The sequence below is a fragment of the Larimichthys crocea genome, chromosome XI (genome assembly GCF_000972845.2).
Source record: "Larimichthys crocea isolate SSNF chromosome XI, L_crocea_2.0, whole genome shotgun sequence".
Lineage (NCBI taxonomy): Eukaryota > Metazoa > Chordata > Actinopteri > Sciaenidae > Larimichthys > Larimichthys crocea.
The window spans coordinates 19,844,558-19,862,495 of record NC_040021.1 but is presented as its reverse complement, the minus strand read 5'-3'; the positions used below and the strand labels follow the sequence as shown (position 1 = coordinate 19,862,495).

Below are 17,938 nucleotides of genomic sequence, written 5' to 3'. Positions count from 1 at the left end.
CACACACAGACACACACACAGACAGACAGACACACACACAGACACACACACACACACACACACACACAGACACACACACACACACACACACACAGACACACACACAGACACACACACACACACACACACACAGACACACACACAGACACACACACAGACACACACACAGACACACACACAGACACACAGACACACACACAGATACACACACAGACACACACACAGACACACACACAGATACACACACAGATACACACACAGACACACACACAGAGACACAGACACACACACAGATACACACACAGACACACACACAGACACACACACAGACAGACAGACACACACACAGATACACACACACACAGACACACACACAGACACACACACACACACACACACACAGACACACACACAGACACACACACAGACACACACAGAGACACAGACACACACAGACACACACACAGACACACAGACACACACACAGATACACACACAGACACACACACAGACACACACACAGATACACACACAGATACACACACAGACACACACACAGACAGACAGACACACACACAGATACACACACACAGACACACAGACAGACACACAGAGACACACACACACACACACACACACACAGACACACACAATGACTTCATCTCCCAGCAGTCCCCACAGGCCTTGTGGTGGCAGTGAGGCATGCTGGGAGATGTAGTGCTCTGACCGTGTGCTGTCGTCAGTCCTGTCCAGCTGGCAGGTCCAGACCAGACGTGGAGACTCGGCTCGGCCGGTCGCTCCGGACTTCGTGTCTCTGAACCGGGACGCCGTGAAGTCGGGCCTGGTGACGTCCAAAGAGCTGAGTCAGTACCGTGCCCAGAGGGGCGGGGCCCGGGCACGAAACCCCGCCCCCAAACAGCAGAGGGCGCCACGGAGCGCGACGATCCCCGACATCACGTTCGGAGTCACGACGAGGTCAGACAGACGGCCACAGAGCTGATCATCGATTATTGATTATTGATGATTCATCATGTTACCGATCATCTGTCCGTCAGGGCGCCGTCTCCTCTGTCCGACCTCCTCTCTCATCAGTACGCTCGGCGCTGGCTCGACGATCAGCTGAGCAGGAATCAAACCGACAACCCGCCACAGAGGGTGAGTGTGTTTGTGTGTGTATCAATGTGGGGACGTGTGTTCACAAAGTGCATTGTGGGGACTCAACTGTGTGTGCGTGTGTCTGTGTGCGTGTGCGCGCGCGTGTGTGTGTGTGTGTGTAGATCAAACCCGGGTGTATCCCCGACACGAGGACCAGCCTCTTGCGGAGGAGCAGACCTCTGCCCGTCACACACACTTCATTCAAACTGTCTCGCTTCTCTCAGGTACTGACCCGGTTCACTGGTCCAGTTAAAGTTAGCGCTGTGTGTTGTGAAGCTCAGGTGTGGTTCTCCTCCTCTCCTCCTCTCCTCCTCAGGTTCCTCCTGCTCTCGACACCTTCAGGGACGAGGAGGCTCGTCAGTCCAGGAGAGGAGCTGGCGGTCCGGGCTCGAACAGTCTGGACCGACCCGATGAACTGTGAAATAAAAACAAACGTTTGTGACTCATCAGATTTGATCTGATTTATTATCATCAACACTTCTTTAACATTTCACTAAACTACTATGCTAAGCTAGTTAGCTTCATGGACATCAAACTCACTAATGACTTAACACAGTGTGTTAGCCTGGAGCTGTGTCGTTCTTTTTGTTTGTAGTTCTTTTTGTTTGTAGTTCTTTTGTTTGTAGTTCTTTTTGTTTGTAGTTCTTTTCGTTTGTAGTTCTTTTGTTTGTAGTTCTTTTGTTTGTAGTTCTTTTTGTTTGTAGTTCTTTTGTTTGTAGTTCTTTTTGTTTGTAGTTCTTTAATATTTTACATATTGTTTACATGTAATGATAGCTTAGCTTAGCTTCCATTGATGAATTCATAAACTATAATGTAAAATAAAGTAATAAATATAATATGAAACTTTATATTTTATATTTATATTGTTTTATTTCATGTTATTGTGTTAATATTCATGTTATATTAATGATCAGACAGACAGGTGAAACAAACAAACCTGTCTGTCTGCTCAGTTATCTGGATCAATCATCATCTTTTTGGACTTTTCTTTGTATTATCTCTTGAAGTGACGTCACAGTCAAAGTAAAGTTTGACGTCACACCTCCTGGTGTCATGTTTCCCTGTCTCCCTGAACAAACTCACCTGAGTCTGAGGACGGAGATGGAGGTTTCTGCCTCCAGGTTCCGCATCGACTGTCTGCTCTCCGTCAGGCCGCCCGGCGCGCTCCTCCCCCGGGTAGACCCTCCGGACTTCAGCCCGGGAGGCAGCAGCGGCTGCTCGGCGCCTCCTCCGGAGCAGAGAGAGCGTGTTCCCCGGCTGGAGTCCGCTCTGCTGCCCGCTCACCTGCAGCAGCTCCAGCCCCGCACCGCCAGCTCCTCTTTCTTGATCCGGGATATCTTAGCGGACTGTCGGTCTTACTCTGACCCGGGACAACCCGAGCTGGAACCCGAACCTTTCCAGTCCGGACAGGAAGAAGACTATCAGGATAAAACCCCAGAGTCCAGAGGTAGGAGGACAGGAAGTCCTAAAACCATCAAAATAAAATAAAAAGTCATTTTATTTATTAAAAATATCTGTTAAAAATAAACTTTATTTATTTTAATGTTTTAATCAGAAATTAATTATCTGATTTTATTTGTTTTAAAGATTAAAAATTTAAACGAAGATTTTAAATTTAATGTTTTTATTCAAAAAATAAAATTAAACTGAAGATTTAATTTGATTTAAGCGCCGCACACACACACACACATACACACACACACAGACACACAAACACAGACACACACACACACACATACACACACAGACACACACACAGACATACACACACACACACACAAACACACACACACACAGACAGACACACACACACACACAGACATACACACACACACAAACAGACACACAAACACAGACACACACAGACACACACACACACACACAAACACACACACACACACACACAGTGTTTAATGAATTAATATAAACTTGATTTAACTCTGAATGTTTGTTTGTTGCTCATTATTTTTTTAATTATTCGTATTTTTAATCATCGTTTGAAACGTTTTAATCAAAATATAAAAACTTTATTTAAATGAGTCGTGTGACCTCTGACCTCAGATCAGAACCCAGTGTACCTGTCAATCATCAGCTGACTGACGTGACGTCATGTGCACCTGTCACTCATCAGGTGAGGGCGTGGCCTCGGCTCCCCTGAAGCCTCGTAAAGCTCGCACTGCGTTCAGCCAGCAGCAGCTGTGGAGGCTGGAGCGAAGCTTCCAGCAGAACAAGTATCTGAACGTCCAGGACCGGCTGCAGCTCGCCGCCTCTCTGCAGCTCAGCGACACTCAGGTTAAGACCTGGTACCAGAACCGCAGGTGAGCATCACACGCCCCCCGTTGTCTCTTTGCGTCCTTCATGTGTCACATGTTTCCTGTTTCCTGTCAGGACGAAGTGGAAGCGCCAGTCTTCAGTCGGTCTGGACCCGCTGGCTGAAGCCGGCAGGATATTCCTGCCCACGCACTTCCTGTACCCTCCTGCCCTGCCCACACTGGACCTCTACCTGTACACAGGCCACGCCCACCACCACCAAGCCCCACCTCTGCTGCCCCGCCTCCTGACGCACGGCGAACTACGCCCACACTGACACGTGACGAAGATCGTTAACTTTGGACACGTGATTGGTCGAGCAGATGTGATGTCACCTGTGATGTCTCTGATGTCCTTAAAAAACAGGAAGTGATGTCATCAAACTGAACTCTGTCGAGTTTGTTTTTAAGTTTTTTTAAATTTTCAATAAATCTGAAAAAAAAGTTTGTTTGCTGGGTCTTCAAGACAGTTTTATGAGTCTGACAGTAAGACTCAGACACAACCTGCAGTTCCTCTAACGTCCACCTGAGGCTGGCTCCAGAAGTGAGTCAGTCTCCATAAGTCCCCATGTCCAAATGTCCAACTTCACAGCAGAAATAAACATGTTTACAGCCTGGTACAAAAAACAGTTTTGGTCTCTGTAGCTAATTTCCCCGTTCATGACAACTGTACTGAGGGTGAATTTATATACAACTCACCTGTTCACATTATATTAAGGCTTAAAGTTATGCAGGGTTAAGACTACAAACATGGCCGCCACCATCGCTCCGTACTCTCTTTAAAATAAATTTAAAAACTTTCAGGAGTGAAAACATTTTTTATTTGTTTCATCATCAAAAATCATCAAATATCAAACAAACTGTTTATTATTGAAACAATAAAAACACACACAGTCAGAATCGACCAATCAGAGCGCAGTCTGACTTAAAGAGGCGATGAATGATTTTAAACGTGTTCAGACTTTTCCAGGACTCTTCCAGGACTTTTCCAGGACTCTTCCAGGACTTTTCCAGGACTTCCTGTAAGTAACTCCTGAGTGTCTGATCTGACCTGAAGGTGACATCATCATGACTCCTCCTCTTCCTCTCCTGACTGACCAATCGTCTTCTTCTTCTTCTTCTTCTTCTTCTTCTTTTTGGCGTCTCCTTCCTCCAACCCACTGGAGAACTCGGACCGGAACAATCGGACCTCCCTCTGACCCGGAGAGAGCCTGAGGACACAAACTAAAGTCAACTACGACTCACATGGTGCACTTCACCAGCAGAACAGAACCGCGCTGGACCGGGTCAAGCACAGAGATTCTACTTCCTGTTTCATTGAATCAATCCGCCGCTCAAAACTGTCTCGACACTGACCAGCACCCAAAGGATTGTGGGATACACACACCTGTAATTATGTCTCTATTGACCACAGTGTGTGTGTGTGTGTGTGTGTGTGTGTGTGTGTGTGTGTGGTCACACCGTGTCCAGACAGGCCTGCTGTGAGGATCAGCTGTTAACAAACATGTAAACATAAGCTGAGACTGAAGGGAGCTTTAATGAAGAGTGTGTGTGTGTGTGTGTGTGTGTGTGTGTGTGAGTGATCTCAGCGGGGTGTGTGTATTAATGAGCAGACATGTCAGACACAGACACACATGTGTTGCAGGTGAGCAGCTCTCTGATTGGTCGATTAGAAGATTTAATTTGTTGATGCTCAGAGAGAAAAATACTGAGAATGTAGCTCAGAGAAACCTTCTCACCTCTTTGGTCTGGGTCTGCTCTGTGTCGTGGTCTGGCTGCTGGGCGCCTGGTTCTGGTTCTTGACCAGACTCCTGGCCTGGTTCTTGTTGCGGTTCTTGTTCCCGGGTCCTGGAGGCCCGGCGGCGCTCAGGCCCTGCGGAGCGTCTCTGAGGCCGAAGCTCTTGGCGGTGTGTCCCAGGTGGAGCGAGCGGATGTGGAAGACGTGTTTGAGGTGGGCGGGGTAAGTGGTGTACGCCCGCAGGAAGGACTGCAGAGCTGATGACATCACAGTGACATCACGGGGTCACATGTTAAACCAACACAGGAAGTGAGCACATTAAAAAACGTAAACTCGCTGACAAGGACGAACCTTTCTTTGCTGACTGAACCGACTGAGCGTCGGTGTGAACGAAGTTCTCAAACTCCGTCTGAAGAACCGTCGCTCGCTCTCTGGTCTCCTGCTCCAGAGCTTTGGACGAACTCTGACAGACAGACAGACAGACAGACAGACAGAGTTAATATAATCCAAATGATCCCTGGTTTTCTCCTAAAGAACCCTGGAACCAACTCAAAGACCCCGAAAACCCCTGATCTCCACAAAGAACCCAGAAAACTCTATCAAAGGTTCCTGAAATTCCCTGAAGGACCCTTAAAACACCTAAAATCCTCGTCCTGGAACAGACGGCTGGCACTAAAAAACCCTGGATATCTCCTAAAAGTACGCCATAAAGAACCTTTGAACCCAACTCAAAGATTCTTGGAACCCCCATGTCATCCTCTGAATCCCTCATAGGAAGCCCAAATGGCCTCACAGTCGACTGATACCACAATAAAAACCTCTGAAACCCCTCAAAGACATCTGGAACATCCAAATATAGCACTGGGACACCCTGAAGAACCCTTGGAGCCACAACAAAGACCTCTGGCAGCTCCTAGCACCAACAAAAAGACCACTTGAACCGCCCTCAGAACACCTGGAACTCTCAAAAATCTCTCAGTGGAACCTTCAAGGCCACAGAAACCACTCCACCAGGAAAACCCTTCAAAGGTTCCTGAAACCCCCTCAAGGACCCTTAAAGCATGAATTCTCCTAAAGACACACAGGCCAGTTTAACTCTGGAGGTGCAGCCAAAGCCAGGTCCAGGACCATCAGTGGAGGCTTTGGGGTCATTATGAGTGAGTTACTAAATTGTAATTAATAAAGTAAAACAAACAAACAAACTAACAAGGTGGTCAGCCCGTCTTGTTCAGGTGCCTCTGCAGCAGGTTAACAGCCTTTGGGTGTTGTCTTTTGTTGAATAAAGAGAATTTCACAATAAAATGCAGCTTTTCAGTAAGAATTAGAATCTAAATGCAGCTTCAGGGTCAGAAGTGAACGAGCTGAAGACAGCAGCGTTTAAATAAAAGGTTCATTTAAATCACAAACACAAACTAAAACCTGCTGCAGGTTCACGTCAGGTCTTGTCTGAACCGATTGCCTCCTGCTGGTTTCTCTGTTAACACGAGTCTTTTGATTCTTCAGTCTGACACAGCATTTTTATTGGCGTCAGCAGAACAGCAGGCGGTTTCTGTTGCGTGTTGGGTTCACCACAGATTAAGGACCACTGAGAACAATTCCAGAATCCACTGCAGTCTTCTAAAGACCGTGGACCCACTCTAAAACCAACGGGAACCCAGAAACAAACACTGCACCCCTCAAAGACTCCTGGAACTCTTTATTTATTTATTTTTTTAAATTATTTTTTTTGGCCTTTTTTATGCCTTTTATTGATAGTACAGCTGAAGACAGACAGGAAGCAGGGGGCAGAGAGAGGGGAATGACACGCAGTAAATGGCCGTCCGATGCGGGATTCGACCCGGGGCCAGCTGCAGCGAGGACTGTAGCCTCTACACACGAGGCGGCCGCTTAACCCACTACGCCACCGACCGCCCCTCCTGGAACTCTTTAAAATACCCTTAGAACACCACAAATACCCCCTTCAACCAGCCGGAAGTCACAACTGACAGACACAAAGATGATTGAAACCTATTCAGTCGCCCTTAGAACGCCTCGTAAGACCGACTGAATCCCCCGAAAATTACATGAAGAAACCAATCAAAAGAACTTCAACCTGAATCAAAAGCTCTTCCAACACCCTGAAGGACCTACTGCTCTCTCAACGTTCCATGCTTCAATTTAAACACCTTTTGAAAACTCTCTAAAGATCCCTGGGTTACTCTTAAAGACTTGGAACCAACTCAAAGTCCACGAGAAACCACTCCAGACACTCTGATTTCAATGAAGAACCCAGGAAACTCATCAGAGGTTCCTGAAATCCCCTGGGGACCCTTAAAACACATCAACCACCCCTGGAACAGACTGTTAGTACTAAGAACCTCCTGGGTACCTCAAGTGCAGTACAACTCCCTATAAGCACAATGTTACACTCCTGTTATTTTAAACCCAACTTCGTATACCTGGAACCTCTTAAAAACCCTCCTAAAACTTCCTCAAAGTATGATGGAACCTTAAAACATTCACTTAAGGACCAACCAAGAAACCCGATCAAAGGTATCTAAGACCTCTGAGGGACCCTTGAAAACCCTTGCAGACCACTGTAACCTCTTCAAAAACCCGGATACCTTCACAAAATCTGAAGTCTGAACAAAAAGGATCCACCTCAAGGACCTCTGCAAACACCTCAGAACCACTGAGACCTCTGGAGCTCGGTCTGAGGGGCCCAGGTGTGAGGACTTACCTTGCTGTGGTATTTGCCCCGCCCCTTGTAGGTGTCATCCATCATCAGACTGGACAGGATATCCTGCAGCTTCATGTCTGATAGGCTGAAACACAACAAGACCCGCCCCCACCAGTTAAAACCAGAAGGCGGACCAACAGAAACACAGATCAGTGTGGTGCTATACTGTGGATCTGACACGTGTATTATCGCTGTGATTGGTTGTGATGGCGCTCAGTCGACACACCTGATATTGTGATTGGCCAGCTCGTTGATGAAGGCGGTCTCAGCGGGGGTGAGGAAAATCAGACTGCTTCCTCCACCTCCGATACGAGCCGTCCGACCGACACGGTGAACGTACTCTGCTGCCGCCGTCGGAGGAGTGTACTGAAACACAGAGCGATGTTTCAAACACACCAGGGGCCTCGTACAAAGGTCGCGTTCGCACAAAAAAGTGCCGTACGTCCTTTTCCACGCTCACGTTCAAATGTATCAAACGTGAAACAATCGTAGAAATGTGCGTGCCCCACGCCAACTTCATAGCCGCCGTACGCACGTTTCTACAGCTATTGTTCCTTTGGCGACACTTAGAGGTGACGCTGGGAAACTGTTAATAATGTGAAAACAAGTAGTCATCAGAGTGATGTGCACATCAGAGACACACTTATGAACATTTAACACACCCACGTGTTTGCAGTTATATGGGTGGATATAAAAGCATGCGTGATGTGATTAAGAAAATGTATTAACAAAGGCAGCGTTAGCGTTGTTAGAGGACCTTGCAAACGTGAGCGATTTAAGGAACGCATGGATTTACTTGCAAACCATGATAATTGGCTCATAAGACGATTTCGGTTACCGAGGCCAGTGTTACTGGAGTTGTGCGCAGATTTGCGGCCGGCCCGAGAGCGCAACGGGGGCCGGCGAGTAGCTCGGGGTTGTGCTGACTACGCTGGGGTTCCTGGCAACAGGGGAATTCCAGCAGGAGCTGTTTATCTAAGTAGGAATCATTTCAATTCCATCAGTGTTCAAATCATATGTGATGCGCGAATGCAGCTAACTAACATCGTGGCAAGGTGGCCTGGTTCAACAAAATGCCTGAACGAATATATAAATAGTAAATATATAAATATCTATATAATAGGGTTTAGGGTTAGATAGAAATAGATATTAATAAGTAGTTAATAAAAAGAACGCATATTAATGATCCCCATTGTACGGGTTCGGGGCTACGACAAAATATATGGAATAAAATGAGGCTCCTAGGAGCAAGGCCACTGCAGTCGAGAGGAGCATGCACCCCCCCCACTTGGGACTCGTTAATTCACACAAACGCAGTACTATGGTACTGCACCCAAGCTATGACCGTGTCACACTCTACGTCCGGGACAGTAATAAAACAACCATGTGGGCGTGGGTGATATAAACGACATTAGGGGAACAAGCCCCGTGCAGAGGAAAAACAATCTTATTGTGCTGGTCTCCCGCTGTCGGTCTCCAGAGGGCGCCTGCGAAGGATATGATGTTGAGGTGAGGATGTAGAAAGTGAGAGGAAAGTTGAGGTAGGGAGGGGGGGGACCAAAATTGGAGTCAGGGGATGTCATTGAGTCCTCTGGGTATGATGGTACCCAATTTATTAATCCAAGCCCTCCGGCCTCTTCCTCTGCCCCGACGTCCAGTGGTCCTGGGCCTCCAGACCTGAGATGGTCAGATATAAGGGGGAGTGATGTTGAAAGTGTCTGACCAAGTGTGTGTTGAGTGTACCTTTATTGATATTGTAGAGGTGTTGTTTGAGACGGATGTGTAGAAGGTGTTTGGTTTCGCCAATGTACTGTTTATTGCAAATGGTGCAAATGATAATGTATACTATATTGTTGTGTTTGAGGGAGAAAGTACCCAGGGGAGGGAATCCTGTCTTGCTGTGAGGGTTTGAAATAAACTTCCTGTTCTTGTGATGTTGGAGTGGTGTAAGTGGTGGGCCGGACATGCTGGTGAAATGTGGATCTGACTATATGTTTTGTAGGGAGGGGTTCCTTCTAAAAGCTGAAATGATATGGTGGTTATGAAAGGCTCTGTGCTGTGTCTGTAAGTGTGTGAAGTTAGATTTGAACTGACGGTGGAGTCCTAGCAGACGATGTGAGTAGGTGGATATCAAAGGGAGAAGATGTGTGTCTGGTGTGTTCTGGGGTATGACGGGGTATGTGGGCTGCCCTCCCGTCCTGAGTGGTGGTGCGTGAGAGGGGGGTGGGGATGCAGACCCTGTTTCGGGTAGGGGAATAAGGGATTGTGATTGGGGGAGGAAAGGGCGGGATACAAGACCTAGTTTTCAGGTAGGGATGAGGAAGTGGGCGGGGTGCCCGGGGGGAGGGGGGAGGCGCTTGGTGAATGTCGTGTGTGTTATAGTGGTGGGTGGTCCGAGTGGGAGCGAGGGAAGCCACAGTACTATTTTTTATGGAGCGGAGGAATCGTTTTGAATAGTGGTCTGTGCCGAGGCTCTTGCAAGAGTATGCTGGTGGAATTGTGAAAATCTGACTGTAGGAGGAGTATGCGGTGGAACCCGATAATCTGGGACTTAATTGATGCCTCTAAATGGTAGTTTGGGGATGGTAACTGGCTCTTTATGTAGTAATGCATGAGTGTCGGTGTCTTTAAAATAAACCTTAGTAAGGCATTCTCTTGGAAGTTTGTTGATGGGTTGAAAAAAACTGTGGTGTCAAAGGAAGGAACCTGGTGTGGGATCTATTGTGGTATTAAACTTGATATCCGGGTGATGACTGGTTTGTGTCAATGAAGAGGGAAGAGGTGACATCATGGGGCCCAAGCTCCTATGATGTCACCAAATAACGGAAGTAAAAATGATGGGTTTGAGTGTACTTTTTTGCTAAAACCTCTCGCTCCCACCGGCCAAGGTAGATATTGGCATAAGATGGGTGCATATCTTTGACCCATGGCTGTTCCGCTATCAAGTCCCGGCAGGGTAAGAGGGCCGATCATCCCGGGCAAGGAGGAGCGGGAGCGCGGAGTCAAGGCCCCATTATTTGGATAAAAATTCCAGCCATAAATAACATAAGTATAGAATAAATATATATTAAAAAGAATTTAAAATAAGTTAATGCCTGACGGGACCAAGTAAAATTCATGCAATAAAAAATAGGTAAAATCATAGGTAAAAGCATGCAATAGCCAATAAAACATGCGTGAAAACACAATCATAAACAAGGTGTATGGAGACTGAGTTGCCCCCCATAATTCATCAATTAATAAGTTTTTAATAAATAAATACAACTAATTAACTAAATAAATAAATAAGTACAATAGATGGTCCATGTGTGGCATAATAGAATACAAAATGGTGGATATCAAGGTGAGTCTAAAATGGTGGATAAAAACAGGGGGGGCCTTTTTCCTTGTGTTATTTAATTAATATATTTATTTTTCAGCAACTTAATGTGTCCCCCAGGGCCAAGAGGCAAGCCCTGCGCCCCGAGTCGAGGGCCCGGGTTCAAAACCCGGATTCCCATCCAGGAAAAAAAAAAAAAAAAAAAGGACTAAAAGGTGTTCTTTTCCATTCAGTGCGGGCCCTTGGGGCCCTGGTACTAGTTTTTAAATCCACAGTTTCTTCTCACGGCCCTCTTCCTGCCCGGTAAGTCCAGCTCCCAGTTGGCCTCCACCTTTAATGATGAGTTTATTGGTGCCGTGTTCTTGAAAGTGTTGTCCCAGGGTTGGGTTTGAAGTCTATTTTCGTTGAGTTGAGAGGTTTGTTTTTTCAGTCGGTAGTGTATAACTGGTTTTTGTCTCGCCTATTAGTGTTTATTGCAGTTTTGTGCAGGTGATGATGTATACTGTTTGGAGTCTGAAGAGTAAGGCGTCCCATGGTCGGGTAGGAGGTGTTGCTTGTAAAGTTGTTAGTGATGAATTTCCCTTGTTCCTGTAAGTGAGTGCTGTGTTCTGTGATGGTTGTTGGTCATATGGTCCTTGGATATATTTGGAGGAGTACCATATGTCCTGTAAGTTTTGTTTCGCTCCTGAAGGCGGAGATGGGTTTAGAGTTAGGAAGGCTGGGATGTTGGTTTGTTTGTAGATGGGTGAATTGTGTTTGATGCTACGGTGTAGTTTTGATGTATTGGGAGAACATGGAACATGAATGGAATGAATGTGTGTGCTGGCTGATGTTACCACACCTGGAGCTTGGTTGGGTCCGGTCCCAAAGGAGGGGGAATGAGGGTTTAGGGTTAAGGGAAGGGATAAGGGAGGGGGTTGGGTAGGGGGGGTTAGGGCAGGGGGGTTGGTAGGGTTAGGCGAGGGGGTTGGGGTTGGGTCAGGGAGGGGGTTAGGGTGGAAGGAGTAGACCCGGTCCAGGTAGAGGTTGGGGTTAGGGTGGAGGGGGGGTCGGGATCACGTTAGGAGGTGCGGTTGGATGACCCTGTTTAGGTAGGGGTTGGGGTTAGGGACAGACACCTGTCAACTTCTGTTGGGGTTGTGACTGAGACCTGGCTGGAGCTGGTGGAGTGTAGAGCGAGTGGGAGCGAGGCTGGCCAAGGTACTGTTTTTTGATCTGGCGGAGGAACGTTTTTTGAATAGGCCCGTATTACGGAGTGCTTTGAAAGAGGTAGGTGTTGCCTTAATTAAAAATAGAATTGTGGGAACAATGCGGTGGAAGCGGAATAATTGGGTTTGATGATGCCACGGAAGGTGTGTTGGGGTGATAACTGTTCTGTTTGGGGTGAGAGTGCGTGGGTATCGGTGGTTTTTGAAATAGACTTATGGTAGAAGACGGGTGTGAGATGTGGTGAGGGCTGAAAAGAAAACAGTTTGTTCCAAAAAGTTGAATCTGTGTCCGGTCTAATGGTGTGGTTTAACTTTGATTGTTGGGTGATGACCAGTTGAGGGTTTTGATAAATGTTTGGAAAGTCGATGGTTCGTGGGTCCAGATGCCCGAAGATGTCATCGAGGAAGCGGAGGTAATTAGTGGCTTGTGGGTACACTTGGCAGTGCTTCTCGCTCCCCCACTCCTGCTCATGTAACATATGACCGTATGGATGGTGCAAATCTTGTGGCCCTGGCTTGTCCCGTGTATCTGGTAAGTAGTTTTGATTATTGAATACAAAGTCATTGTTATTTAGGCAGATGGTTAAAAAGTTTGATGAGTTTTCTTGGTCCCGGTCTATATTGCTGTACGGTATTGTGTGAAAAATGGGAGGTGACTGCTTTATCCGTGGGTTGTGGTTGATGTTAGGGTATAAACTATCGATATCAATTGGTGAATAAATAAGACTTGGAGGGGACAGCCATGGGTCGGATGTGGTAAGAAGTGAATGTGTCCTTGATTAGCGGGGGGCGGGGGTGGTTTGTGAGAGTAGGGCCGAGGAAGTGTTCGATATATTCTGTGATGTTGAGGTTGCCGCTTTACAGTCCCGGAAACAATTGGCGCGACCAGAGGAACCTCACAAGGGATGTCCAGGTAATGTGGTTTTCTTTATGGGATTTTTGGTAGTAAAATAGAAGTGTCTGTTGCGTGGGTTGTCCTGGTCCGAATAGGTTAGTCTTCTGTTTGCTGAATGTGTTTGTTATGGTATAGTGTTTGAAATAATTTTCCCTGACGGCTACCTGTGGTTTCAATTGGATGCTTGTTTCTATTGTTTTGAATGTTGTTGTGTTGGAGATTTTGACGGTGAGCTCTATTAGATATTGTGGTGTCCTGTCCCATGATTATAGTTGGAAACCGTTATCGCTGGTTTGATGATGATGGTTTGGATGTTTGTGAGGCTCTAACGCCCTGGCCGTTCGGGCCGCCGACAGTTGCCTGCTGTATCTCTGTCGGAGGCCGATAGTCTACGGAGATTTTTTTCGGGTTGTTGTGAAGGTGTTGCCGGATTGGAGAGGATAGTTTTGTTTTCGGTGGTGGGTGTCCCAATGGATGGGTTGTGAAGATATTTCTTGCTTTGGTGTGTTTGGTTGTGGAAATGTTCCGTTAATTAAGGCGTCCGTGGTATTGGTGAAGGTCCTGTGAAGTTCTCCTGTCGAACCTGGGTGGGAATTTGGGATGAGGATAAGCCTTTTTCCAATAATGTTTTTGAGATTGTGTGGGTTTTGAATAGTGTGGACAATGGAGAATGTCGGGGAGGTAGAGCTCCAGCCCCAGGCCGGTCTGTTTGGAAAGGTTCCTGATCGGTTTGGTGTATTATAAATTTAACTGACTGCACCAATTTTCTAGATGTGTTTGGCGTGTTCTGGTTTCCAGGGAAGTTATACTTGTTCTGTGGTGAAGGTTCGTGTGGAGATTTCTGTTAAAAACGGAGGTGTGTGGCATGGTGTTGTTTGATATTTAAGGTTGTCCTCTGTTTTTTTGTGTGAGAGTGGGGGAATAATTCATTATGGGGAAATATATGTCTGCATTTGGGAAGGTTACAGTGGCTAGTTTGTAGGGCTTTTAAGCTGTTTGCATGATGTAAGTTTTGTGGGGTCCTGGGTCTCTATTGTTGATTCAATGGATAGGATGACTATTTTTTTGGTTTGTAGGTTGCGGGATGGTTTTTTTCGCAGTTTTAGAAAGTGGTACAGGTTTGCTCCAGGGTAACTGTCTACGGAATCGGGGGTTGTGGTGTGGTGGAATTCTGTTTAATATGGAGTCACCAAGTAACCAGGACTGGTTTTCTGCCTTTAAAAAAACAGTCCTGGAGTTTTAAGGTTGGGTCGGCTAAGGTGGATAGGTGGGTTTGAATTGTGCCGGGGGATTGTTGTGAGTGTTACGCTGGACGGGGGGGGAGAGTCCAATAGTGAATCTGAAGTATTGGAGTTTTCCTGTTTAGCCGGTGGGCGGATCTCTGGGCCGGCATGGCTCAACTGCAACGGCCCAGACTATGTTTATGAGGAGGGTTCAGATTGGGATTTATGGCCGGTGGATGTTCCGCTTTGAAGTGCCTTTTCAATCCAGTGTCCCTCCTCTTTCCTGTTTCGTGTAGGACCGCTGAGACCACGCCAGCACTTGATCAGCGCCCTGCAGGTGTAGAGGCGGAGGGGTGGAATGTTCTGGAACAAAAATGGAGACGTTTGATACTGGTTGTAGTGAGTTAATGGAGGTAGGCCGGAGTGATTTTCAGCTGGTCCGGAGGTCTGTGACTATTGGGCCTGTGGTGAATATTTTTTCTATTGTTTGTTGGTTAGGTTTGGTAGGGTTTTAGTTAGGGTTAGGAGGAGGGAAACAGCCCGTGTCCCAGAGGAACACGGGAAGGGTTGCACGGTCCCAATCCCCTGGGTCATCCCGTTCACCCGGTCCCAATACCCGGTTCGTCGCCCCGGGTCCGTCCGTACGGACCCTCGTCCATCCACATGCCAAATATGGCATCACTGCCAACTCTTATGAAAAAAAATTTTAAAACTCCTTGTGATTATATAAAAAAAATTTATTCCAAGAACAGTGAAAAAAATTACAAGTAAAATCCAATAAAAATTCACTTAACAAGTGTAAAAATCCCCAAAAATAAAATGTAAATTGTAAAAGGCCAAAATAATATAGTTTTGTGTGTCTGAAGGGCAAACGTTTTCACCGCTAAATGAGTCTTCTTCAAGGCGACCAACACACGTAAGTAACTTGAAACAACAGAACCCACTCGAGCTGTTGCTCCTTCGAGAGTCAAGCCAAGAAGGGTTATGGGGTTTAGGGAGAGAAGGTAGGTTAGGTCATGAGCCCCCCGGTCCCCCACCTGGGGTTCCGGGTATGCACGGGGCCCCCACCGAACCAGTTTCCCTCCCAGTCCCCCCGGGCTCGAAAATCTTGTGGGGGGCGCGGGCCCCCCGTCGGGCCGTAACGGACAACTGTCCATCAGCCAGCATCAATAAAAAACAAAAAATAGCTTTGCAAAACAAAATTAAAAACAACGGCGAAAAACTGAAGCTAGCAGCGAAAGAAGTATAGTTAGATTTACATACACTCGAAGCGATAAAAAGAAAAAGCTAAAAAACAAAAAACAAAAAAAAAACCTTGTTTTTTGTCAAAAAGAAAATGTGCCCAAGGTCGTCGACTTTCGACTCTTATCGAGTTCTTCCTTCAGAGGCGATATAAGGGGTCCATTCAAAAACCCAGAAAGATTAATAAAGGGATAAAGTCAGCTGCAGAGCGATGAGAATGGTTTCTCGGTCCCGATGGCTGGAGCTGAATGAGCTCAGAGTGGGGCAGTGAAGCTGTGCCTTGTATGGCCGTGGCTTGGCTTTGAACTCAGTTCGCGGCTTTTGCCTTCTTCTTTCAACAAACCGAGTTTTAGTTGGCTTTCCCCACATAAGGAAGTTTAAACCCTATAGTTGCTGAATGAAATTTTAATATGTAATAATAAAGAGTTATTTTAAACTTAATTCTTGTATTTATGAACTTTGTAAATAGTTTTAAGTTGTAAATAGTGTTTTAATTGTAAATAGTTTTATACTTGAAGAGATTTTGGATTGTAAAATATTTTTTTTTTGAATTGTATATATTAAATATCAAAAATTAAAAAATAAAACCTAAAAAATAAATAAAAATAAAGTAAAATAAAAAGACAAAGAAAATAAAGTAAAAAGAAAAAAATAAAAATAAAAAAAGAAATACATAAAAATAAATAAAATGAGAAAAATTATAAAAATACGTAAAAATAAATTAATAAAAAACCTAAAAAATGAAGAAAATTAAAATTAAAAGAAAGAAACTGATAAAAATTAATAAAAAACTTAGGGTTAGGCCAGGAAGCTAGGGTGGGTTGAGGTTAGGAAATAGAGTAAAGGAGTGGTTGGGTTAGGCCAAGAGAGGGGGAGAGGTTAGGGGTTAGGGGTTAGGGTTAGGGTTAGGGAGGTGGGAAACGGAGCCGTGTCCCCAGAGTACACGGGAGGCCGCACGGATCCATTCACGTGGTCCATCCCGCGACCCTGGTCCCAATCCGGTTTCGCTTCGGGTCTGCTGTTAAACGGACCTCGGCCCAGCCCAGCATCAAAATATGGATCACTGCCACCTCCCAGTGTAACGAAAAAAAACTTTTAAAACTCCTTGTTTTTAATAAAAAAAAAAAAATATTTTTTAATTTCAAAAGAAGAGTGAAAGAATACAATAAAAATAAAATCAACTAAAAATTACTTCCAATAAGTTAAAAATCTCCCCAAAAATAAAAATAAAAATTTAAAGGCCAAAAGATTTTTAAATGTGGGCCTGCGGGCAAAACCGTTTTCTCGTCGACCCTACAGAGTCTTCTTCTTTTCGTCAGGCCAGCACACAAAATAAACGACCCCAAAAACACTGGATCGTCATGAGCTGTGTCTCCTTCAAGAGTCAAAGACCAGAATGAGCTCTCCTCCTGGCCCCTCCCTCCTTTTAATATGCGCTCGTGTTACGGATAGGGTAACACGGCATCCCGTGATTGTTTTTCTCTCCTTTGTCCATTTAAGGTAAGTACCCTAATTTTTAATATGGATTTCTGTTAATGAATTGTAAAAAAAATATAATCCTAAATTACTTTTGATTTTTTTAATCAAAACAATGTTAAAAAATATGAAGTTAATGATATGTTTAACTTTTAAATAGAATTAAAACCCCTAATTGGTATTTTTTATGTGCAGTATATGAACTTATGATACTATGAGTGTTAAATTAGTCAATAAAACAGGTGTACAATTTTGGTATTTATTAACATAAATCTAAAATTAAAGACTTTATGTTTTTTAATTTTGACCGTAAAACCTATACTCCCCTATAGGGATAGAAGTTAGGGTTAGAAAAAAGGAAAAATTAAAGTTAGGGAAAAGGGGGGAGGGGGGGTTTAGGGTTAAGGGAGTTAAGGTTTAGGGTTTAAGGGCTAGGGTTAAGGATAGGGAGGGGAGAAGTTAGGGTAGGGGTTAGGACATGGAAGGGGAGGGGTTATGGTTAGGGTTAGACAAGGGGTTAGGTTAGATGGAAGGGGAGGGGTTATGGTTAGGGTTTAGGAAAGGGTTAGGGTTTTAGGGTTAGGGTTAGGAAGGGAAGGGGAGGGGTTTAAGAGGGTGAGGTTAGGGTGTGGGGAAAAACTCCCTCCGTAACGG

General features: G+C 45.5%; 4 protein-coding genes across 4 annotated transcripts in view; 2 read left to right on the top strand and 2 right to left on the bottom strand.

The window, feature by feature from the left end:
• LOC113746867 (sulfhydryl oxidase 2-like) overlaps nt 1–1,476 on the bottom strand; it is a 6,956-nt gene extending 5,480 nt beyond the window's left edge. Inside the window, exon 1 of the mRNA XM_027284248.1 lies at nt 1,388–1,476. The gene's annotated coding sequence lies outside the window, so the exon portion shown is untranslated. The remainder of the gene's footprint in view (nt 1–1,387) is intronic.
• Nucleotides 1–1,606, top strand: part of cfap77 (cilia and flagella associated protein 77) — a 5,968-nt gene extending 4,362 nt beyond the window's left edge. The window contains exons 2-5 of the mRNA XM_027284304.1: nt 719–975; nt 1,056–1,155; nt 1,278–1,379; nt 1,472–1,606. Coding sequence (XP_027140105.1) covers nt 719–975; nt 1,056–1,155; nt 1,278–1,379; nt 1,472–1,576 — 564 coding nt within the window. The 3' untranslated portion in view covers nt 1,577–1,606. The remainder of the gene's footprint in view (nt 1–718; nt 976–1,055; nt 1,156–1,277; nt 1,380–1,471) is intronic.
• Nucleotides 1,607–2,028: 422 nt separating this feature from the next.
• LOC113746866 (barH-like 1 homeobox protein) lies at nt 2,029–4,037 on the top strand. The gene is made up of 3 exons (XM_027284247.1): nt 2,029–2,602; nt 3,287–3,473; nt 3,544–4,037. The coding sequence occupies exons 1-3, from the start codon at nt 2,209–2,211 to the stop codon at nt 3,740–3,742; spliced, it is 780 nt and encodes a 259-aa protein (XP_027140048.1). The 5' UTR covers nt 2,029–2,208; the 3' UTR covers nt 3,743–4,037.
• A 218-nt stretch (nt 4,038–4,255) lies between these two features.
• On the bottom strand, nt 4,256–8,292 carry LOC113746814 (probable ATP-dependent RNA helicase DDX31). The gene is made up of 5 exons (XM_027283844.1): nt 8,148–8,292; nt 7,922–8,006; nt 5,554–5,665; nt 5,204–5,459; nt 4,256–4,675 (listed from the first exon to the last, which is right to left on the bottom strand). Exons 2-5 carry the CDS (start codon nt 7,994–7,996, stop codon nt 4,531–4,533), a joined length of 588 nt encoding a protein of 195 aa, XP_027139645.1. The 5' UTR covers nt 7,997–8,006; nt 8,148–8,292; the 3' UTR covers nt 4,256–4,530.
• Nucleotides 8,293–17,938: the final 9,646 nt, after the last annotated feature.

Bases quoted from the DNA above. Each gene is read 5' to 3' on its own strand.
- LOC113746866 (XM_027284247.1), top strand. From the start codon at position 2,209: ATGTTTCCCTGTCTCCCTGAACAAACTCACCTGAGTCTGAGGACGGAG. The intron at 2,603-3,286 runs GTAGGAGGACAG...GTCACTCATCAG, and splicing joins TAAAACCCCAGAGTCCAGAG to GTGAGGGCGTGGCCTCGGCT. The intron at 3,474-3,543 runs GTGAGCATCACA...GTTTCCTGTCAG, and splicing joins ACCTGGTACCAGAACCGCAG to GACGAAGTGGAAGCGCCAGT.
- LOC113746814 (XM_027283844.1), bottom strand. From the start codon at position 7,996: ATGAAGCTGCAGGATATCCTGTCCAGTCTGATGATGGATGACACCTAC. The intron at 5,460-5,553 runs GTTCGTCCTTGT...TGATGTCATCAG, and splicing joins GGTTCAGTCAGCAAAGAAAG to CTCTGCAGTCCTTCCTGCGG. The intron at 4,676-5,203 runs GTGAGAAGGTTT...TTGTGTCCTCAG, and splicing joins AGCAGACCCAGACCAAAGAG to GCTCTCTCCGGGTCAGAGGG.